At 45.8% G+C, this 24,215-nt stretch overlaps 1 protein-coding gene across 2 annotated transcripts in view; it reads left to right on the forward strand.

Moving 5' to 3' along the window:
* DCP2 (decapping mRNA 2) overlaps positions 1-24,215 on the forward strand; it is a 275,045-nt gene that overhangs the window by 233,618 nt on the left and 17,212 nt on the right. For both annotated transcript variants that reach the window (XM_069226492.1, XM_069226493.1), the window contains one exon: positions 6,615-6,666. In XM_069226492.1, the coding sequence (XP_069082593.1) occupies positions 6,615-6,666 (52 nt within the window). The remainder of the gene's footprint in view (positions 1-6,614; positions 6,667-24,215) is intronic.

Below are 24,215 nucleotides of genomic sequence, written 5' to 3' on the forward strand. Positions count from 1 at the left end.
TTATCACAAACAGGATGAGGGGTAAATCTCAGTCTCTCAAATGTGGTGTACCCTGGAAAAGCAGGGTTACCACATCAGCCGTCTCAAGCTTCTGGCAATCCAACTAGCCCTCAAATCCTTCCCCCTTCAGGCAAGTTTGGACTAAGCCAGACAGACAACTTGAAACCAATGTACTACCCAGTGGAGCAAGGTGGCACCCACTCTCTGTCTTTCCCTCATAGCTCAGATTGTCTGGATTTAGACCCTTTCTCAGTATCCACTTAAAAGTGGCATGCCTTCCATGTGTCAACAACAACCCAGCAGACCTACTCAGCAGGTCACATCAAGACGTCCAGAAGTGGGTCCTCAATCCCTAATTACAAAACAGCTACTTCAAATGGTGAGGAACTCCACAAATAGACCCATTCTCCACTCCAAAGAATGGAAAATGCCCAAACGTTGTCTCCAGGTCCCCCCACCCTAAGTCCATGGGCAGTGGATGAACTGGTCAAGGATGTTTGCAAATGCTATTCTACCTCTCCCATGCTTGCCACTGGTGGTGCAGGAGATGCAGCAACCATCTCAGGTGCCCATCCATGTAGCTCACAAGTGCTCCAGACAGGCCTGAAACTCCACTCTTGTAGGAAATGTCCATCAGTCCCCACAAGAAGCTCCACAACAGAGCAGATCTTCTCACCATAACCAAGGACAGATCAGACATCCAGACCCTAAACAGCTCAACCTATGGCTCTGGCACCTGACTTCATAGAGTTCAGGCTACCTATGCCTCCCATAGGAGTACATGGACATGTTCAAGGAAGCATGTTGAGTAGGCACTTGATCTTGCTGACCAGCAAAATGGAAAAGGTTTGTCTGCTACTTTATCCCAGTGTCTAAAGATTGACTAAACCCTGTGGCTCACGACATCGTATGCTAGCTCCTTCTCCTACAATAATCAGGATTAGCATACACTTCCATTAGGCTTCATTTAATTGTCATAGCCGCTACATGCAGAACAGACAATACCCTTCCTTGTTCCTTATACTGGCCATCAAGGCCTTCATGGAGAGTCTCAAAAGGGGTATTTCCCCAAGGGTGTCAGCAGCCCCTCTGTGAAACCTGAACATAGTCCCCACTAGACTCATGAGTCCCTCTTTTGAGCCATTTCACTCCTTCTCCCTGCAATTTCTGTCATGGAAAGTTGCATTCCTAGTAGCTATAACCTCACTTAGGCGCATTAATGCGCTGCATATATAGTAGTGTTACAGACCAATCCAAAGTTTTGTAGGCTGAATTGTTTTCTTGATTCACATACTGTGCATTATTCTGCCATCTAGTGGTTGGGTCTGGAATTCTCCAACTTTTTAGTTTTCTTTAGTCCTTCCTTGTTTTTTTTTGTTGGGTGTCCCCTCCTCTGGAAGCTCCCACCTTTGGTCCCCATCTTCAGATTCTTTTTTTCTGCTTTTGGGTCCGGAAGCTTGCTGAAAGATCTCCAATACAAGTAAGACGTTTTGAAAGAAGTTCGGAAGAAGTTTGCTGAAAAGTTCACCAAAATTGAGTAACATCACCGACAGTGGTACCAAAGGAGAATTCAGGAGAAGGTGATTTTTCTGGAAGATTTTTGATAATGCCAATTCAGGGGGCTGCCTGGAGGGCCTGATGGAGAAGACACCATTCCAGTTTTACAAGACCTGCCACCACAAGTTCTCGCAAAAGGACAAACACCTGGGGCCAGATGTAGGAAACGATTTGCGACTCGCAAACGGCAAAAACTGCCGTTTGCGAGTCGCAAATGTGAGTTTCCTATGCAGAAATGCATTTTGCGAGTCGGGACCGACTCGCAAAATGCATTTCCGACTCGCAAATAGGAAGGGGTGTTCCCTTCCTATTTGCGACTCGCAGTGGGATGCAATTCCATTTGCGACCGCGTACGCGGTTGCAAATGGAGTCGCAGTTACCATCCACTTGAAGTGGATGGTAACCCACTCGCAAATTGGAAGGGGTCCCCATGGGACCCCTTCCACTTTGTGAATGGACCCATAAATATTTTTTCAGGGCAGGGAGTGGTCCAAGGGACCACTCCCTGCCCTGAAAAAATACCGAAACTAAAGGTTTCGTTTTTTTTTTTTAAGTGCAGCTCGTTTTCCTTTAAGGAAAACGGGCTACACTTAAAAAAAAAAAAAAAAACTGCTTTATTTAAAGCAGTCACGAACACGGAGGTCTGCTGACTACAGCAGGCCTCCATGTTTGCGAGTGCCTTGACTCGCTATGGGGCCGCAATTTGCGACCCACCTCATGAATATTCATGAGGTGGGTCATTGCGACCCCATAGCGAGTCGCAGTCGGTGTCTGAGACACCGTACTGCATTGCAAATTGCGACTTGCAATTTGCGAGTCGGATGGACTCGCAAATTGCAAGTCGCAATTTGCAATATTGCTACATCTGGCCCCTGGTCTGCAATCGCTGCTTACCTGTATACCACCAAAGCGAGGACTGCAATGCATGCATGGTCTTCACGTCGAAGACGCTGAGGGTGAAAGACAGAGGCAAGCCCATCACTGTATGCAAGGCCAACAGATGACGCCATCCTTAAGAGACTTGGGCTCAAGTGAGGAAGAGGAGAATATCACTGAGGAAGCAGAGGGGGAAACATCACACGCAGATTTCAAGATTGTCGTCGTCAGAGGTCAGCCGACCAAAAAGATGAAGAGGCCAGAGGTAAGAGAGCCATCGTCCTCAAAGAAATTGCCAGAGTCACGAAAATCTGACTGAAGGGCATCGAAGGGAGCCTCTGCGTCAAAGCATTCACCGACCGAAGGCATAACCCGAGATAAGGAGCCCCTCGGATCTCTCAAAGGGGACTCCGCAGGAGGACATGAAAAATCCAAGCGGTCGAGGAAAAGACGTTTCAACGTCAAAAAAAGGAGCAGAACACCGACGCTCGAATACCGATACGTCTTTGAAAGACTCTTTGACGCCGGAGAGAAAGACATTAAGCCTTGATGCCTAGGAAAGAGCGGCAGAGATAGAGAGAAGAAGAGGCACCTCAAGGCCAAGATGGCTGCCCTCATTCAGAAAAATAAAGACTTCGACGAAAGTCTGAAGGAGTTTAACATACGTCAAAAGACTTTTATGCCGAAGGATCAGACTAAAAAAGAGGTCAAGGAAATCGAACCTCCCTTAACTACTGAGCCCCAAGAAGAGGAACTCTTCTACGTAGGAAGAGAAACAGCTAAATATATAGAGCAGTGGCAAGACATAGACACACTCCCTTGAGGAAGGTGTGGATAGTTGCCCGTCGGGGCCTTTGCCTCGGGACGACATCGGCATGCACAGTCAAGTCATTAAACACCTTGCATTCAAGTACGGGGTACAACTGGAGGAAGAGGAACCACAACCTTGCTTCCTGCTGGAAACACTGATATCGACTCAAACCAGGAACTAGTTCCTACCCATGCTCCCCAGTGTCCTGGACCAGGGAAAATAATCCTTTAAAGAACCTGCCACTTGTTGAGCAGTGACTCCTAGGGCAGAGCAGAAGTACAAATACTCTTCGAAGGATCCAGCTTATATAAAGGACACAGTACCTGTGGATTCAATCATCGTGTCTACAGCAAGGAAGAAGGCCCACTTTCTATCAACAGCAGGGCCACCTCCAGAAAAGGAGAGCAAAAGAATGGACCTCATGTGTAGGAAGTTTGAATGCAGTGCAGCAGAGATCAGAGAATTGATGAAATGCCTCCCTAATCGATATAGGAAAAGGGCAACACACTTAGTGGACAGTAGTGGCAAGCAAAATGCCATCACATATCTAATGTGAGCACTGGGTGCAGCAGATACATGAGACCGACAAATGATGATGGGCATAATGCTTATAAGAAATCCAGACTTTTTGCAGATGTCCCCCCACTTTTTGCACCCAATTGGACTACTAGATGCTGGTTGTTCAACCCAATACCTGTGTTTGCTTCCTAAATTGGTAAACGTGAATTAGTATCCCCAATTGGCATGTACTTCAGCTCCCTCATAAGTCCATAGTATATGATACCAGGGGTGCCACGGGCATAGGTGTTAAATGGGTGACCAGGGCCTGAAGCACTGGTTGTGCCACCTTGAGTGACCCAAGGCATGGAAATGATCAAGAAAACAGGGAAATCAACCATCCAAAAATGGTATGTAGTAAAGTTAGAAGTGTGTAACCTGTGCAATTAAGAAAATATTCAAGGAAATAAAACAAAGTAGCCGTGAGATATATTACATACTTTCTACAGTCAAAACTATCATAAGTCTCACTAAGAGTACGTTTATCGGCAATTGTAGCATACAGTAAATGAGTAAAGGACACCAGTGTGTTCAAAATATCAATAATAAAAAAATCCTAGACGGGGTGAAAATAGTAAACCCATCTACAACCGTACCACCTCCAGTCTGGAATGTTAACCTAGTTTCAACAAGATTAATGAAATCACGTTTGAACCATTGCTCGTAGATATGCTAAAACACCTTACATTAAAGTTAGCTTTCCTGTAAGTGATTCAGACTTTACTATCCAGAAGCCATAATTACAAATCCATAAAGATAGGGTTATAGCGAGGATGTTTCATAATATTCTACCTAGAACTGTTTTAGTGGTTCACTTCAATCATTTCATTAATTTACCTACCTTTCTTCAGAAATCAAATTTACAGGCTGGAAAAGCTCCACACGCTAGATGCTACAAGGGCAGTTATGTATTACTTACAACAAACTAAAATATTAAGAAAAAGTTAGACATTTTTGTGGCATATGCTACAAAAGCAAAGGGAACATCTTTATCCAAGAGAACAATAGCAAAATGGATAATTCATATTATTCAATTATGTTGCTCAGAAAGATTTACAAGGGAAAGCAAAAGCCTGTTCCACAAGGAAGAAAAGGGTTCCATAGCATTCATAGGATATCTTTGTAGAGCAGCCAGCTGGACTTCAGTATACACGTTTACTAAACACTGTTGTGTTATCTTGCAATTAAGAAGATGGGCTTAAGTGCAACAAAACGTACCTAAACAGATATTTACATCTCTATTCACTATTTAGAGCCCTTCTCAGCTATAGGTTGATACTACTTTAAAATCAATGCACAGCATGTGATTTAAAAATAGATCCACACCAAACAAATGGATTACTTACCATGACAATATTTTTGCAGCTTGAAGCTCCTCTATATTCATATATGAATCTCCTACCTCCCGGTGAAGGAGGGCAGTTGATTGACTAAAGAAAAAAAGAGAAAACACTTTAAAAAAGGAATCTTGTTGACTGCATGATGGGGCATTGTGGGCTTATGCTCAATGTCATAGGGCGGTCCTTTTGACTCTGCCTGTGATTGACGCAAAAAATAAAATTTTGTTTAGCATTAGGTACAGTTTACCGGCCCCAACACTACATGGCAGAATAATGCACAGCATGTGAATTTGGAGGCGGTTCAAGCAGCAGAACTGTTGTTACAGGAATGAAATGCATTTTCTTTCTTTCATCATCATTTAAAAAAAATCCTTGTCTAAGTATAATACACCACATGCAGCACCTTTATACCTGATGGCTGCCCGAATAGGAATGTCCCACTGGTACTCTAAGACCACCTTCATTATAGCCTTTTCTGAAAACCAGAAGATTGGGAGAGTCTGTAGTTAGTTAGTTGGCTAGTTACATTTTCTTATGCCATGCAGACGAGCAGTCTGGTATTTTCCATAAATTTGAATTCCTCTCTGATGTAGTGTAGTTGGGTCCCACCTTTTAAAATTGTCTTCTGTTGTGCCTCACTTGCAGTCTCCACAGGCTGGACTTCTCAAAAGAGATCATTCTTACCTACACAGCTCAATAACCCCTCAGTCTATCTGTTGGTCACTTTTAGGGATGTCTCTGTAGTAAAGTACTGGATTGAAAATGGCATGCATCACTTAGTTATGTTATGTGCATTTGTAAAGCGCACTGTTACCTGTGAGGGTATCCATGCATCAACATTTAGAAAGTCTATCACTCCCTATCAAAGCAGTTTTGTGAGGCTGTAAAATCAGCCTTTCAATTCCCTAAGTTGCTATAGCCTCTTTTGCTGTTGAGATTTCTATTATTTATTAACATTTGCTTGGAAACCCTGTTAAATTTCAATTTCACTTCACTGTAGTCCACATCCACACCTTTCAGTTTTGCCAATAGTCACCAAGTAAGTTAATAACCAGTGGACTAGTATGCTGAAAAAAATCTCATGTTATTTGCACGTTCAATTATTCTTCTTGCCAACAGATCATCAACTGCAGCCTTCTGCTTACAAGTTGTTAGAAAAAGTGGAGTTATTTTCCTACCTTGAATCAAAAAATATTTTTTGCAGAGCTGCATGGGAGGATGTGGGAGCATTGTTGGTGACTACTTTCCTTAACATGCAACTGTCTAAATATGTTTGGTGTTCAGGAAGATTATACTCTGGTACGAAAAAAACAAGTGATTACAAAGGGTGATCACCTTGCACATTTCCATAAATAACCATACAAAGGTAGTGGAACTGTATTTGCACAGGCTGACTAGTACTTACTAACTATTATATACATATAAGTGAATATATTAGGCTATATTTTTTAACTGTATCATTTTCTTTTTAGAAATCCGATAGAAAATTTGTCCCGAAAAGGCTTCAGGATACTTTTGAGATGGGCAAGTACATAATTTCACCCTTTGTTGAGCACTAAAGAAAAAGTTAAAACATACTTCACCCTTGAATATATTTGAAGTGAATTCCCTGAAACTTGGCTTTGTGTTTGCAACATTGATGGCGTAAATTGATGCGTGTTATCGCAAGTTTTAGTGGTTCCCAACCTGTGGTCTTGGAACCCCTGGGGGTCCGCAAAGCCTTCTCAGGGGGTCTGCGACTGCTTAGAAAATTAAGAAATACTAGCAGATTAGGTCCCAAGCTTTTAATAAGGACTCAGCTGGGGTCCCCGGGTTTCAGTAATGATAAAATGGGGGGGGGGGGTCCACAAATGTCAAAAGGTTGGGAACCACTCTTAATCAAAGAGTCATGCTGCAGCCCTGTATGCATTTAATGCCTGTTTTGTTTTTTTAAACAAGAACTTAGTATATATATCACATTTTGGCTATGTTCTTCACTTTATTCTGTCTTTGTATGGATCTTAATTTGTGTGCCCTCTTACTTTGATTTCTTTTTGGTAATTTTATGAAAGGAATAGTTTCATCCTATAAAGATGTCCTGTCTTGTACAGTGACCTTGGGTGTAAAACAATGTATTATTAGTTGGGGAGATTGTGTGTCCTAGCTAAGTAATAAGTCGAAAAATCATGCAGGTATAACACACAGTTTCAATCATTTTAATCTGTGCTCAACTCCTGGTATCTATGGCACAGAGCAGACAGGCTTAACTTAGAAAAATGCGTCAAGTATTTAGCAGCACTAAAACACTCATAGTCAAATCACAGTTCAATAAAAGTCTTACTTTCAATTTCTCGAAATATAAGAACGATTTAATAAGAGAAATGACACCAAAAGGACAAAAATCCAATAAGAGAAACCAGACAGATCAGTTTTTATAGTTTTATGATAAAAAGCACCAAGAAAACGTAAAGTGCTAACCAGAAATCTATGTTCGGGAGAAACTCAAATTTTACAGCTGCAAAAATCTTACTGTCATGCGGATACTTGCCTTCGCCCAGTCAAGATTTCTACCTTCAGACTTAGTCTTTTTTATGGAGTTCAGAATCTTCCAGTGGGGAAGGCCTGAAGTGGATGTTTACTGTGAAGTCCTTCTGAAGCTCTCGAGGTCTTGAAAGTCCCAACTTTTCAGACTTTCTAAAGTAGTTCCTCTTAGCCACTTCTAAGGCTGCCGGGACCCCAGGAACGGTACTGAGAACACACTCCAGCAGAGGTCACCAGAAAGGTCCTGTCCAGTTCTATTTGCAAATGGTGCACTGGTCACACCAGGAAAAAGGTATCTTGCAGCTTGGTATGTCCCTGTAGAGGAGGTCAGTCAGCTGACCCTTGGACTTTTGGGGTCCCCTGGGGATAGTACTGGCCCCATGATACTGGGGATGACTACCACCATTCACTGACCCCTAGAATTCTTATGATATTGATCCTCCAGGGGACGTGGACCTAGATTTCTACACTGTACGCCTGATGATTCCACCACATTCCAGGAGCTCAAAGCTAGGGTAGCTACACTTCATGGTGAACAGCTTCATAGGGAACACCTGTAAGAGAATTTCCTTTTTGAAACACTATCCTCAACACAAAGTGACACCCACTACCTGCCCATGCTTAAAGGCATGATACGGCACACAGAAGACATCTTCAAGGACCCAGTTAGGACTTGTATAATCATTCCCAGGGTCAACAAAAATATGAACCCTCTCCCTCAGACCTTCCATACATCAGAGGCCAAGTACCACCTGATTCACTAGTAGTCACCTGTGCGAGGAAAAGGGCCAATTCTCAAGCATCTGGCGATAACCCTCCACCTGGCAAAGAAAGGAAATGGATTGACGCAACAGGGGAAGGGTTGCAACTCAGTCTGCAAACCAGTGGGGTATCACCAATTCTATGGGACTGCTAGCCAGATACGACCATGGTCGCTGGGATGAAATGGAGGAGCTCCTCCAACATCTCCCAGATGAGCACAGATAAAGGGGACAGGAACTTGTTGCAGAGGTCAAAATCATATCAATACTTCTATACGCTGTGCCCTTGATTCTGCCGACACTGCAGCCTGGAGCATTACACTAATATCCTGCTCTAACGACATGATTGGCAGCGTATTTCAGGCTGCAAGCCTAACATCCAACAAAATATTTTAAAATGTTTCTTTTGAGAAAGAACATCTTTTCGGCCCCCATGTTGATGAGGCCTTAGAAAAGATAAAAAAGGATACTGAAATGGCAGAGTCCATGGGGGCCCAACATACTCCTTCTCCTTTCACCAAAGTCTCCTTTCACCGTTCCAGTTATCGCAGAGGTTCTAAAACAACCTCTTCAGAAGCCTCCGCTTCATACCAGCATGGTCAGAGCCAATACTCCCCACCAAAGCCTACCATAGAGGCTCCTATAGAGGAAACAATGCAAAGGGTAGAGGAAAAAGTGCTTCCCCACATGGTACCACCACTACCACCAAGAAATGACTTCCTTCACTTTCCCTCCAATCATAAACACCTGTCTGGGGGATACATATATAAACAATAACATCAGACCAGTGCATGTTGGATATTAACAATTGTTTTATTGTCTGGAGCTCATTCCCACACCTCCCAACATTCCACCTCGCGCTCATCGGCTCTCAGTAGAACATAAAACATTACTCAAACAAGCTCTGCGTCTCAAAGGAGTATGAGAACCCACCCCTCTCCAATACCAAAGTCGATGAGTATGCTCTCTGTACTTTCTCATACCCAAAAAGGACGTTTCTCTGTGGCCAGTCCTAGATCTGAGGCCACTGAATAAATCTATTCTATTAGAGCATTTTCACATGGCCACTTTGCAAGACATGACTCCACTACTTCAACAGGGCAACTTTATGACTACATTAAATCTAAAAGACACATATTTTCACATACCAATACATCCCGCTCATTGCCAATATCTCAGGTTTGGGGTGGATGGAAACCACTACAAGTTCAAAGTCCTTTAATTTGGGCTCACAACTGCAGCACTGGTAATCACCAGTTGTCTGGCTGAGGTGGCGGCCCATCTCTACAGACAAAATATACACGTTTACCTACCTGGACAATTGGCTTAATAAAGCCACAACCCACCAACAGTATCAACAGTATACTCAAATAACAATAGACATGTTTCACAGCTTGGGATTCACAATCATTGCTCTCAAATCTCACCTACAACCTCCGCAGATACAACCATAGCTAGGAGCCCTTCTAAACACACAAACCAGGCTAGCCTATTCCAATTCTGCTAGAGTTCACAATTTTCACACACTATTACCTCAATTTCAACTACATTAGCAGACAACAGTGAAGACAGCCATGCACCTTCTAGGGATGATGGCCTCTTGTATCGCTATAGTACCCCATGCCCTCCTACACGTGTCCATTACAGGAAGGTCGTTAGTGGTTCTAGACACAGGGTAAATGACAGGATCTAGTATTGGTAGGCCGGCAAACTTTACACTCTGCAATGGTGGAACACCAACAACATGATGAAGGGGCGGCCTTTTCTGAACCCTGTTCCCCACATAACTCTGACAAAAGATACCTCACTTACATGATGGGGTGCACATCTGAAACATCTGAAACATCTCACAATACAGGGGATATGGGACTCCACATACCGGGGTCACCATATCAGCTTCCTCGAGCTTCAAGCTGATCACTTAGCCTTGAAACCTTTCCTTACACACCTCATTCACAAGGATGTTCTAGTCTGGATGGACAACATGACAGCCATGTATTACCTACAAAAATGTGTTGGGGGTGGCGAGGGAGAGGATGCAGTCTCTGCAACTTTCACAGACAATTTGGAAATGGGCTTCGCGTCACATCATTCACCTGATGGCAGAGTATCTTCCAGGCACGGACAACGACTTTGCAGACCTGCTAAGCAGGATGCAGCACCAAGTCCACGAACGGAAACTCCACCTGCAAGTCTTCTTCCCATATTTTCAGAGATGAGGGTTCCCTCAAATAGACCTTTTCACAACTGTGGAAAACAAACAAAAAATGCCCAACTTCGCCTTAAGGTCCCACACCCACTATTCAAGGGCAGTGCACTACACGTCCTGTAGTAATAAGTGGCCTTTAGGCATCTCAAACATCACCACAAAGTCCTCAAAATGTAGTAGTTCCCGGTCTATGTTGAGGTTCCCACTGAGTCGCACCGTAGGTCGCCGATTCTCCAAGTCCTCTCAATGTCCCCCTTCTGGCAAATCTCTCCAGACCCAGTAGTAGAAGGTCAGGGGAGTACGAAGGGTGGGTTTGGGTCTTCTGGAGGCAGCGTTGGCAGCAGTGCCGGATAATTTGCAGCTCTATGGTATTATCGCAATGTGGCAGCTGGGGGTTCAACAGGTCCCACAGGGGAGAGTTGTAGCTTGGGGCATAGTCGTTCCCTCTCTCAGCCCTAGTTGTAGGAAAGTACCCTTTTTGGCATGGTTAGCCCCACTTTTTGCCTGCTATCAGTATGTTTTTGACTGTGTTCACTGGGATCCTGCTAACCAGGACCCCAGTGACTGTGCTCGCTCCCTCTAAATTTGGTTGTTCCTGACTTTCTGCACCCCACAATTGGCACACTGATCCATAGTATATGATACCTAGGTACCCAGGGAATTGGGGCACTAGGGGTTCCCCATGGGCTGCAGCATGTATTATACCACCCATCAGAGCCCATGCAAAAGGTGTCTGCAGGCCTGCCATTGCAGTCTGCATGAAAAGGTGCATGCACCCTTTCACCACAGGTCACTGCACCAGGTCACTATAAGTCACCTCTATTGCAGTCCCTCCCAGCCCAGAGGGCAGGGTGCAAGTACCTGTGTGTGAGGGCACCCCTACATGAGCAGAGGTGCCGCCACAAATTCCATCTCCATTTTTCTGGACTTCGTGAGTGCGGGGAAGCCATCTGGCCCATGTACTGGACATAGGTCACTACCTATGTCCAGCTACATAATGGTAACTCCGAACCTAGGCATGTTTGGTATCAAACATGTCGGAATCATACCCCAGTACTGTTGCCAGTATTGGTTGTATGATTCCATGCACTCTAGAGGCTCCTTAGAGGACACCCAGCTTTGCACCTACCAGTTTGCAAGGCTTTCTGGGCGGCCCGTGGTGCTGCCATCCTACAGACTGGTTTCTGCTGTCCTGCTGCTCAGGAAAGCAGAACAAAGGATTTCCTTTGGGAGAGGGAGGCAACACCCTCTCCCTTTGGAAATAGTTATTACATGGTTTGGGAGGGGTAGCCTCCCCAAGCCACTGGTATGCTTTGAAGGGCACCTTTGGTGCCCTCCTTGCATAAACCAGTTTGCACCAGTCCAGAGACCTCCTGTCCCTGCTCTGGGACGAAACTGGACAATGGAAAGGGGACTTACCACTTACCTGTCCATCACCACCCCAGGGGTGGTGCCCAGTGCAGGTCCTCTTCTGTCTGGATCCATTTTCTGTTTCTTCCAGTCTTGTTTTGATCTTGCACAGGCCTTTTACAAAGTTTATGTTATGTTTGCTTTTGGAAAAAACAGGTACTTACCTCTTCTCTCCTGGTCGCTGGGGGGCACTCTGATACTTACCTTTTGGGGTTCCTAGTTCCTCCATTTCCCCTCTACAGATTCCACTTACCTGGGTTGGGGTCTGACTTTCGCATTCCATTTTTTTTAGTATATGGTTTGGTCTCCCCCTAGGGCCTCTATTGTTTACTGTTATTTCACTTTTTTCTGTTGCTTTCTATGCCCTTTCCTGATTACTATGGTGTATATAATAGTGTGTTTACTCACATTCTAGTAGATTATTGCCTATATAGTATTTTAGTGTTTGTGTCACTAAAACAAAGTACCTTTATTTTTGTAACACTGTGTGGTACTTTCATGTGTGTAAGTGCTGTGTGAGTAAGTGGTATTGCATGAGCTTTGCATGTCCCCTAGATAAGCCTTGGCTGCACATCCACAGCTACCTCTAGAGAGCCTGGCTTCCTACACACTGACTACACCTCATTAAGGGAAACCTGGATCTGGTAGAAGGTGATAACACCATAGGTGCTCACCACACACAAGGCCAGCTTCCTACACTAGTTACCTGGGAATGGGTCTACTGATTAAACCATTGGAGCTGTGCTGCAAGGTCATATATTTATAAGTCACCTGCCACAAAGCCACCCTCTGACATCGGTCTTTGTAACTTGGCCAGTGCCACTCTCCGCCTACCATCAGTGTGTTCAGGTTACAAAATGTGCGGTGAAGAATAAATAGCGGCAGGTTAAAAAAAAAATACAGTAGGCGATGAAGTGCCACCATTTTAGCTAAAGCAATCCTCCCTGCCACCGATAACGCCAACGATTTCGAAAGATCGACATTTGATCGTAGCCCTCGGAGTGCTGCTTCAGTATTAGCATCCAGCAGATCAGTGGCACTGTGATAAATTTTAGTACCAATATATTTAAGACGGGTTCCCTCTCAGGTTAGCCCATGCAAGTCTCGGGGTTGGGAGCTATGCCTGCATAATGGGAGTAGATAGGATTTCTGCCAGTTGATATTAAGTTGCAAGATTGAGCCGAACCGTTCCAGTAACGTAAATGCTTTGGTCAATATACATCCAGGTCACTGAGGAACAGCATCATATTGTCAGCATAGAGGGCCATACAATGCAATGCTCTGTGTATATCTACTCCTCTATAGTACTCCCCTGATCTCACTCTGCTTGCAGGGGGTTCGACTGTGGGGCAGGGTCCCGATTTGAGTAATGGTACCATCAATGCCTCACATGCAGAGGACGGGAGTCATCATAGTCCACAGGCATTCACATATAATGTGACCAGTCTCTGTGCCTGGTCATCTACATATGTGGCTCCCACTTCTGGCTCTGTAATCTTGCTGCCCAGTTCCTCTGCTTCAGTATCCCCAGGTGTGTTCGGGCCGTTGGTCCCAAAAATCATCCACAGCTCGGGGCTGTAATTCCAGGGAACAGAGCTTAGAATTCCCTGTAATATTCTACAAATCTATGGCTCGAGTCATATACTCACAATGGTCAAAGCAGCAGAGTTTTTCCGTGCCGACCATCAATTGGTTTTTGTGATCCAAGAGCTGATGCTTCATCTCAGGTGTCATACTCTTCCCATTTGAGTAATGGTGAAGTCACAGTATTCGTATTTACTGCAAGGTAGTCCCATATAGCCTTGCCTATAGTGTGCCGAAACACAGGATCTTCCAGTGCTTCAACTTGAAGCCACCAGTCTGATATACAAGGTAATGCTAGATTGTGGTCAGAAACCATCCTGCATAGATACTCAAGATTACAGACTGCTGCCTGGGCCTTGGGGGTGCAGGAGAAAAGCATAGAAGAACCAACAGAAATAATCCCAAACCTTGACCCTAAAACATAACCATAAAGAAAACTCCAACTCCCCTTCCACAGGACAAGAAGAGAAGAACGACTTCCCATCCAAACCATACAGCTCAGTCAACATAGGTGTAGTTTTCATGCACACACCTAATGCTTGGGAGGTTGCGTCAGCCTGGTCGCCTTCCTGCTGCATTTCACACCACCCTTACGAAGATTAGAATATAAGAGCCTACTAACATTAAGGCAGCAACATACACCAGTCTTCTACGCAATACATTACCACCAACATAATCTCAGGCAGGTATCATAGTTTTCAGTAAACCGTTTTTGCATCAGATGACATCGTTGGATGTGTGAGGTGTAATATGTGGGAGAGAGTCTTCAGAGTCTGGAGTAGAAACAGAGGGATTCATCTGTTTCTGTGTCTCTTTCTTCATCCTCTGCAATCATGGAAGGGGGACACAAGCCTACTCCTCTGAGCGTCGTCACTTCCTCCACCACTCTTCTATTCTTGTTGAGCCTGTGATTGGAAGGGAGCCACTCCCACTCCCCCTTTTGCTCTTTTTCTAGGGATTTGTCAAACAGATGATTTAGTGTTCCTAGAAGGGCCTCCCTCGTCCTGTGGGAGGTGGTCAGTCCGCTCCGAAATCTGTTAGGGGAAGAGAGGGTGAAGAACAAGGCCTCACTTCCATGCGTGACTCTGAGCCTAGCTGGCAACAGCACTGCATAAGTAATCCCCAGCTCACGGAGTTACTACTTTGCCTCTATAAAAGAAGCCCTCTGTTTTTGGACCTCCCTAGTGAAGTCCGAGAATATCATGACTTTCTGGTTCTCAACCACTATGTCTCTTTTGGTGCGTGCCTGAGCCAGGAGATAGTTGTGATCTTTAAATGATAACAGTCTAGCCACTACCGGTCTCAATGGTGCCCCTGTTTGAGGTGGGAGGGGGGATAGTTGGCGGGGTGCGGCGGCAGCATCTGATGGGCCCACTCGAGGGCATAGAACTGATACAGTCCCTTCGGAGCCACTTCTTCTTTGAGCCACGATTCCAGGAATGCAGTTGTTTGTGTTGGAACCTTCTATACGCTCCGGTAATCCTTTGATGTGGACATTGTTCCTTCAGGCTCTATTTTTAGCCCTTGTTTCAAGGGTTTTCCACACTCTACTCTCCATGTGGGATAGCTGTTCCCACATATAGGATACTTCAGGGGTAATATGGCCCAATAATAGTTCTGTAGTCATGACTCTCTCAGCCACTCGACAATGATCGTCTCTTAACAGCACCAGATCAGCCACCAAAGTGTCTATTTTCAATTCTAAGGCTTCCCGAGAGGGGGCAATGGCCATCAGGATAGTGACCAATGCTGGCACAGGTCTATTCACCTTCTGAATTGCAGCGCTTTACTCCCCCCCACCCTCCCATATTAGAGAGTGATAGGTCAGGTTCGCCAGCATCCTTTTCCTTGGTATATTTGCTCATTGTGAAGCACCCCTGACCCCCCCCCCCATCCTCTGCTTTCTGGGTGGATGGAGGAAAGGGGCAGGAGGAAAGTGTTGTGTACTACAGCTGTCCAGCAACAAAAGGAAGTGGAAAAGCATGGTTGATAGTGCATGGTGCAGTAGCACCAAAATACTCCTCCCTATAGCACAGCTGTTCTCTTCACATGACTCCTTGATGCCCCAGCGAAGATGGGATCAATCTTTCCAAGTCTCCGCACGCTCTCCTAAGTATTGCCTGGGGTGCAGTTCAGCAATGCGCATGTGGAGATTGCCTGCAAGGGGCCACATTAAAAGTTTAGCATTGCAGGGACTGTTCATGCTGGCCCTTGATTAGGAATATACGTCCAGGCTGCCAGGTGCCCGATAGTTCCCAACTGAAACTAGGTCTCCCACTGGTCTACTCGAGAACATAGGAATTGGACAAAGACCTAGGCATCTTCCCTCCCCCCCCCCCCCCCACTCCCCTCTGTTACTCTTGAGTTCAAATTGTATCAGGGCACCACAAGGCCTGGGGTAGTCACACACATCCCCCTTTAGTGCATTGGAGGTAAAGCAGGCAAAGCAACATTGTTCACATACCTCCATGCTGGCCAGTACGGCTGAAGGGGCACATGGGCGCCAGCCAATGTGCAGGTGTCCCCAAAACCAACATCAGATCTCTTAAATTTGCCAAGTTATGAAGCTCAGCTTGTCCTCGCAATGTCGAACGCTCAACTCTGCGCAATTGTAGGTACCGATCGAGAGGAAGAGAGCGGCTGCATATTCCTCCATCGTCGTCTTTCCATTCCAAGTCTTCAGGACGATTGGGTAAGTCGAGGCACAGTAAGAAGTCGAAGAAAATGGAACGTTCTTCAACTGCACCTCGTCTGTCAGCGACGGGTTGAGGAAGCGGGAGCATCGTCATTTTAGGCCTCTGTCTGCGGAGCCTGCATCTGTGCCGATTCCGCACCTTCCCGAATTTCCAGGAGTGATCCCTGCCCAGTTAAGAATTTTAATGAGGCCATGTACCTTTTTGGGCAGTCCAACACTGTTGGAGCGCCTTTGGGCCGCAGGGAGTAGGAAGAGGCCCCTTCAGGATTTGCGCCGGCAGCTTCGGCCTCGGCTTCAAGGGACACCCATGGATCCATGCTTGGATCTGGGACCGCGTCAGTCATACCATCTTGATCTTTCTCAATGCTCCCCTTGCCCCCGGGCGTCACCACCACGATCCTCATTGCCAACACAGAGCCAGATGGGTGTTGTACGACACAGACAGGACTTGTACCTCCTGTGTTGGATCTTGAGCGTTTTCTTATGTGCTAGTGTATAGTGAGGAATGGAAGGGGTCGCTGGACCCCAATGGACTGGTGTACAGATTTGGGTGAAGTCAGTGAACTGGACACCTCCCCAAGTACTGGCATGCTTTCTCCTCCTACCATGGTTACAGAGGAGGGTGCTTCATATTCTCTGATGGTGAGGAGGGCAGTTGAGGTCCTGGACCTTTAGCTCATTTCAGAGGCAGTCAGGGCTAACCTCCTGACAGAGGTGCTTCAGTCTGGAGCTTCATCCTCCAAACCCTTGCTCCCCTTCAATGAAGCCCTTATAGACGTCCACCTGGGTACCTGGTCCAAACCCAGCACAGGGGCTCCTGTGAACAGGACAGTTGCCCGCCGAACCAAGTTTCCTTACTCAACACCGCACCCCTCAGAGCTTGGTTATCCAAGCCTCCACCTTCCATGGTGCGTTCAGTTCGTACCCCCAGATAAGGAATATAAGAGGCTGGACACACTTGGAAATAAGATGTTTTCTTCCATTAGCCTGGCATTGCGGTCCGTGAACACCCCCTGTCATTTGGGCCGTTATTCCCACACCCTTTGGATATAGTTGCGCAGGTACCGCCACAGGTCCCCGAGGAGGCCCGGGCTGTACTCTCCCAAGCAGTTGTTGATGGGAAAGATGCAGCAAAGTTCACAATTCAGCGTGGACCGGACACAACCGACTCACTGGGCTGACCTGTTGCATCGACAGTGGCACTGAGGCACCACGCTTGGTTGAGGACGTCTGGCTTTTCAGGGGTGTCCAAGCCAACCTTATGGAAATGCCTTTTAATGGCACTCGTTTCTTCGGAAAAAAGGAAGACTTGAGCACTTCAAGGATTCTTGTGCTAAGGCAATGGTCCTTGGACCTCACAGCAGCCCCTCGTCATCCTCAGTCTGTTTTTTGCCCATTTTGTAACTATGGAAGGGGTGCCCAGCCACATCCCTTCCCATCCAGCCACCGTGCTGCGTATGCTGCCCAGCCTCTGTGGGGCCGAGATAGTGGGATCCACCATCCTCATGGATCAGGGAGCCAGCGGTCCGGCTGGTCCACCGCCACCAATTACCAACACCTCCCCTCCCCCTCCTCCAGCTGTCTCCAAACCTTCCTAGTCTGACTCTTCCACACCAAGGACCAGTTGGAGGCTGGATCTGCTACCATCTGCTCTGCTGGCAGTCCATCACGTCAGACAGGTAGGTTTGGCAGATAGTCCGAAGGGGCTGCCCCCCCTTGAGATTACTCCTCCATCCATGCCACTATCCTACGATCAGATGGTGGAGGATCACCATGCTAGAAGTAGGTCGTGGTTGTTATTCCCACTACTTTCTGTTACCCAAAAAGGGCCTCGGCCCTATCCTAGACCTTCAGTCCCTCAACCTCTTCTTGAGGAAGGGGAAGATCAAAATGCTCACTCTGGCACAGTTTTTATCTATCCTGGACCCAGGATACTGAATGGTAGTGTTGGACTTGCAGGACGCTTATTTCCACATTTCCGACCTGCCAGTCCACAGACTTTACTTGTGGTTCACGGTGGGCCACGAGCACTTTCAGTTCACCATGCTCTGCTCCCCTTTGGCCTTATCATTGTCCCTCAGGTGTTCACCAAGGTGATGGAGGTGGTCGCAGTTTATCTGCGCAGTTCAGGGGTTTTAGTCTTTCCCTACCTCGACAACTGGCTGTTGAAGGCGGGCTCACCCCAGACTGTCTTCTCCCACCTCTAGACTATGGCGGACCTCCTGCATTCGCTGAGGTTCACTATAAATGTGCCCAAGTTACACCTGACTCCCGCTCAGACGCTCCCTTTCATCTGAGCTATTTTGGACACTGTGCAGTCTCGGGCTTATCCTCCCGAGCGGCGAGTCTGGGATATTTGGGCTATGATGCTGATGCTTCAGACTCTATCCTGGATTTCAATGAGAATGATTAGGAGCTTGCGCCACCTCATGGCCTCCTGCATCCTGTTGGTGATGCATGCCAGATGGCATATGTGGGCTCTGCAGTGGGATCTGGAGTACCAGTGGGCACAGCATCAGGGGAATCTCTTCGACATGGTCCAGATCTCCGAAGGAACTGTGTGAGATCTGCTGTGGTGGCTAAGGAACTGCGATTGTGTCAGAGGCAGATCCCTCTCCCTTCCCCAATCAGATCTGACAGTAGTGACATATGCGTCACTCCTGGGCTGGGGTGGCCATCTGGGAGAGACGGAAATCAGAGTCATCTGGTCTCTGGCGGAGTCCGGACTCCACATCAACCTGTTGAAGGTCCCTGTGATCAGACTGGCATTGAAAGCATTTCTTCCCTCTCTCAAGGGAAAAGTAGTGCAGGTGTTTGCGGACAACACCACTGGCATGTAGTACTGCAACAAGCAGGGCGGGGTGGGTGTAGTGGACCCTTTGTCAGGAGGCTCTGCGCATCTGGACATGGCTGGAACAACAGGGCATTTCCCTGGTGGTTCAGCATCTTGCGTGCTTTCTGAACGCCAGAGCAGCCAAACTCGGCCAACAATGCTTAGTGGATCACAAGTGGTGTCTTTATCCAGAGGTGGTGCAAAGTCTCTTTTAGCAGTAGGGAGATCCTTGGTTAAATCTGTTTGCCTCCTCAGAGAACACGCAATTATCATGGGTATTGCACTTTGGAGTTTCCAAGGTGGCAATTGCTCTGCCCCACTTTTCATCTTGAGTGCAACTCAGGCCTCCTGTACGCCTTTCTGCCCAAACCACTTCTGCCCAGAGTTCTCAAGAATGACCAATCCCAAGTCATTCTTGTGGAGCCGCACTGGGCACGGAGAGTCTGGTATGGCCATTGATCCTCCGATCAGACTGCCCCTATGGAGCAGCAGCAGCAGGGAAGAGTTCTCCACCCGAACCTTTCCAGCCTCCACCTTGCGTGGCACTTTAGTGATGACATTTGACAGCTTTTGACCTTCTGCCCCCAGTCTGTAATGTAATCTCAGCAGCCAGGTGTCCCGCCACCAAAACGGTATACGCCTGCCTTTGGAAGAAATTTGTGGCATGGTGTACACACAAGTCTGTTGACCCTCTTGCTGCCCCTCTTTCTGAGGGTCTCTTGTTTATGCTTTCTTTGGCCCGGCAGGGCTCTGCTACGGGTACTCTAAAAGGTTGTTTGTCTGCAATCTCTGCTTTATTTAGGTTAACTGATCATCCTTCTTTAAGTCTCCTCTTGTTATTAGGTTCCTATAAGGTCTTACTCATGTGTTTCCTCCATCCCCATTCATTATGCCCCAAGATTTGAATTTGGTTTTGACATTTCTGATGTGCGCTCCTTTCGAGCCTCTCTACAATTGTCCTTGTAGGATTCACACTTTGAAAACAACCTTTCTGGTGGCCATTACATGTGGCTGCAGACATTGTCATCTAAGCCTCCTTACCTTTCCATCTATCCTGACAAAAAGGTGCTTCGCACTAGGACCTCCTTTTTTCCAAAAGTGGTTAAACCCTTTCATGTAGTCCAGTCATCACTGCCTGCTTTTTACTCACCCCCACATCCTTCTAAAGAAGAGGAGAGACTCCACCACCTGGGTCCAAAAAGACCGTTAATGTTCTACCTTGATCGTACAAGAGTTCCAGGTGGATGATCAACTCTTTGTTGGTTAGTTGGTTGCGAATAAAGATTGAGCAGTGTAGAAGCAAACTATCTCCTGGTGGGTCGTACTCTGCATTAAAATCTGCTCTGCACTGGCCAAGAATGAACCACCTGAAAGTTTGTGTGCTCATTCTACCTGACCTACAGCTGTGGCTACTGCTTTAGCATGTGGAGTTCCTGTCTTTGACATCTGTCAGCTGGCAATGTGGGCATCTCTGCACACATCTACTAAATACTGCTGCCTGGACAGTCAGGTCCGTAGGGATGGGTACTTTGCCTGTTCGGTCCCGCTGGAATTCCTAGTATGATCTTTGTTCAGAGACCCACCTCTAGGGATAGCATTGCTTGGGTATCTATTCTAAGGTAAGGAATATGCAACTAGATCTCTCTATCAGATGGGCAAGTTACTTACCTTTGGTAAGGTCTTCTCTGGTAGAGACAAAATCAAGTTGCAGATTCCTTACCGACCTACCCATCCTCCCACTCTGCAAACTGATTTCTATTGACAGGGACTACCACTTCTGGGCCTTAGTTTTGACACACCAGTAGTCAGTTTCTTTACGGCTTTGTGCTTTTGACGTGGAAAGTCGTGAAAAGAAACTGGTGTCGGCATGCCAGCACTTATATAGGAAACTGCAACATCATATACTGCGAGGATGACAACTGACGCAAAGCCGATCAACGCCATTTAACAGTGTGCAGCAATACTGCTCAAGAAAAATCTATGGATCCAAACTGACGCGTGGTGGAAATTCTAAGGGAAGGAATCTGCAACTAGATATTGTCTCTACCAGATAAGGCGTTACCAAAGGTAAGTAACTTGTCCTGTTCGTGGTCAGTCCTCTTTAGTGGCGGCAGTTGGTGCTCCAGAGGTTCCAGGACACAGTTCTCAGGGTGGCATATGCTTTGTGGCAGTTTTTGCGGCAAGATGGCAGTTTATGGTGGAGTGTGGTGGGAAGCGACGCAGCTCCCTTCCTTCTCCTTTGGCACTTAGCCACGCCCCCACCAAATACCACTCTCTTAAAGCATATTCCAGTTGATTGTATCGTAGGAGTGGAACAGGCAATTTATATAATACAACATTGACTAATCAAACATACAAAGTACCCACACTTTTTAGAACTGTGGTTGCCAAACTTTTTAGAACTATGGCCCACCTTTTAGAACGCTAAACTTTTGCAACTCACCTACCTTTAATGAATGAGGAGGGACAATTTTCGAATATAACTTATCATTTATGGACAGCACGTTTCCATTGAAATGGCCCCTAACTTTGCACAGACATACATTACTGATAAAACCATAAGGTTCTGGTAGTAAATCAAAATCATAATGTGTGGAAATCTGGTTTCTGTGAATATTTATCATTTGTGCATCACCAAGTAAAATGTCTTGATTTCTTTTGATTCCGATAAAACATCTGTTTCCAGTACACTTCAGAATTACAAAAAAATGTTCTTCATTTTTCCTGGCCTAACTGCTGAATGTATGCAGTTATTTAAATTTTATTATGCATCACAAAAATCAACATCCTACAAGCCTATTCTTTAGCCCACTCTGTAGTCCAGCAATATTGTCACATAATTTACTCAACAAAAAAAAAATCCTCTCACTTTGCAGTCGAAGAAAGAACAGCGATCCCCAAGTAAAACGAATAAACAGCAATTTGTCATAAGACACAGCTTGACATTTGACCTCTGTCTTTAAAGCACTGGCATATGTGACAAGAGAAACACAGAATTAAGAGGCATCTTTATTTATTGCTTAGACTTTGCAATCCACCAACAGTCAGCCTACGACCACACAGTTTGGGAAGCCCTGATATGACCTTTGAAAAATGGTATGCAACCCTACTTATAGAATCTATGATCTCATCATCGCCATGTTGAAAAAAGATCAGATGGAAACACAATACACCAAAACACATAGAGTATATTATTCTGTGTGATAACTGTTCCATGCTTTGTTTAAAGATAACTTTATTATATACAAGGCAATACACATGTATGATATATCCTCATATGAGAGAACTATCTAAAATATCAATGGCCATGACTAACAATCTGTCAGGGCAAGTAAGACCCCTGCAAGTACATGCGGACTTGTTAGGCCTATTATCTTAGTAAACACTTGATCCAGAGTTTGGACCCAAATGTTAACCATGTACTGAAGATCACACCATCCTGTAGGTTATTAATATAAACCACAACAAAAAAGCCAAAGGAAGAGTGTTACTAAATACAAAAATTAAACCCACCGGAGGAAAACATATAAGAGTTTGATGGTAATTGATCTAATTCTATGCTTTTCTAAGAAAATAATGTAATTATTTTTCCTTATTTAAACCATTTTACAATGATTGCAATCTACAAACCCACTTAGCCTCAACCCGACTCTGTGTCAATTCTCTATCACCCCATCTGGGGTTACGCAAAACCACCTGAATCCCATGGAAAGAGAAACGTGTATTATTAGGATGGCACACCCTAGTTACTGAAATCTTGATGGTTGATACCTCTGTTATTTTCCTGAATCTGTCCCCTCAACCCGACTCCATGTCAATTCAGTCAATAAGGGGCCTAATGTGTGGAGCAGAGGAGGCAATTCATCGCCGTCGATCCCGCTGGATGTAGACGATGCGCCTGTTCCGAGCTGCGCAATCCGATATGCATCAGCAGGCAGTTTCTTAGTGATGTAGGTGATGCATCATCGTCGAGCCACGCAGTCGGCGATGCAAAGTCTTTGTCCTCCGCGGCAGCGATACATCAGCATTGATGGAAGATGCGTCGGTTCAATGGGTGGATTTTTGTAGTTGCAGCACTTTATACCCACTTTCAAGGGCCCAGTACTGGATTGGCACCACTTGGCAGGGCAAGACAATCAACAAGCAAAGTCCAGGGACTGTTGCAGGATGAAATGAAGTCTGTGATGTCCCTGAGACTTCAGAACAGGAGGCAAGCCCCTGGAGTCACTTTGGTTCTGCGGATGTAGAAATGCAGGTCCAGTCCGTTTGGCTCCCAAGTAGAGAGGGCAGCAGAGGAGGCACAGCCGATCACGAGTCCAGCAAAGTCTAGCTGAGTGACAGTCCCTTCAGCAGCACAGCAGTCCTTCTTCCTGGCTGAATCTCCTCAGGTCCAGAAGTGTACTGATTTGGTGGGGTCAGAAGTCCAGTTCTTATACCCAGTGGTGTCTTTGAAGTGGGGAAGACTTCAACAGAGTTCCTGCCTTGGCTCCAGACTCACTTCAGAGGGTTATGCAGCCCTTTGTGTGGGATCAGGACACAGCCTATTCAGTTGTGTTAGCTCCTCCCTTCTAAACAGTTGTAAAAAAGAAGGCTACTCCGTTGTCCTCGTTCCTTTTTGTTGGCTGATGTTTGAGAATGTCAGTTTTCTTTACTTTTTAATATAAAGTTCTGGCTGTTCCAGCATACTACCAATATACCCCCTTATTCTTAATCTATTTAAAGGCCTGGAATGCATTCATGAAAAGGGTCTCCTCACTGCAATTCCTTGTACATGTCATTTCACCAAAGTGAATATCCCTGATAACAGATTTTGGAATGAGCATGGTCTACTCTAAGTACAGTATTAGGTGGAGCCTCTTTACGATACAGAGTACTCTTTATTTTCTTGTAATGTAGGCACAATTCCACATCTAAAAAAGAAATTGTCTTTGTTATTTGTCATAGTAAAAAAGACATTGTATTGATTTCGGTTTAGTCACATTAGGCAAGCTCTACATGGCATTGTACTGATTTTGGTTTAGGTACATCGGTAATCTCTCATTTGTCATTTTGTACCAGTCC

Source organism: Pleurodeles waltl, chromosome 1_1 (genome assembly GCF_031143425.1).
Source record: "Pleurodeles waltl isolate 20211129_DDA chromosome 1_1, aPleWal1.hap1.20221129, whole genome shotgun sequence".
NCBI classification, from domain to species: domain Eukaryota; kingdom Metazoa; phylum Chordata; class Amphibia; order Caudata; family Salamandridae; genus Pleurodeles; species Pleurodeles waltl.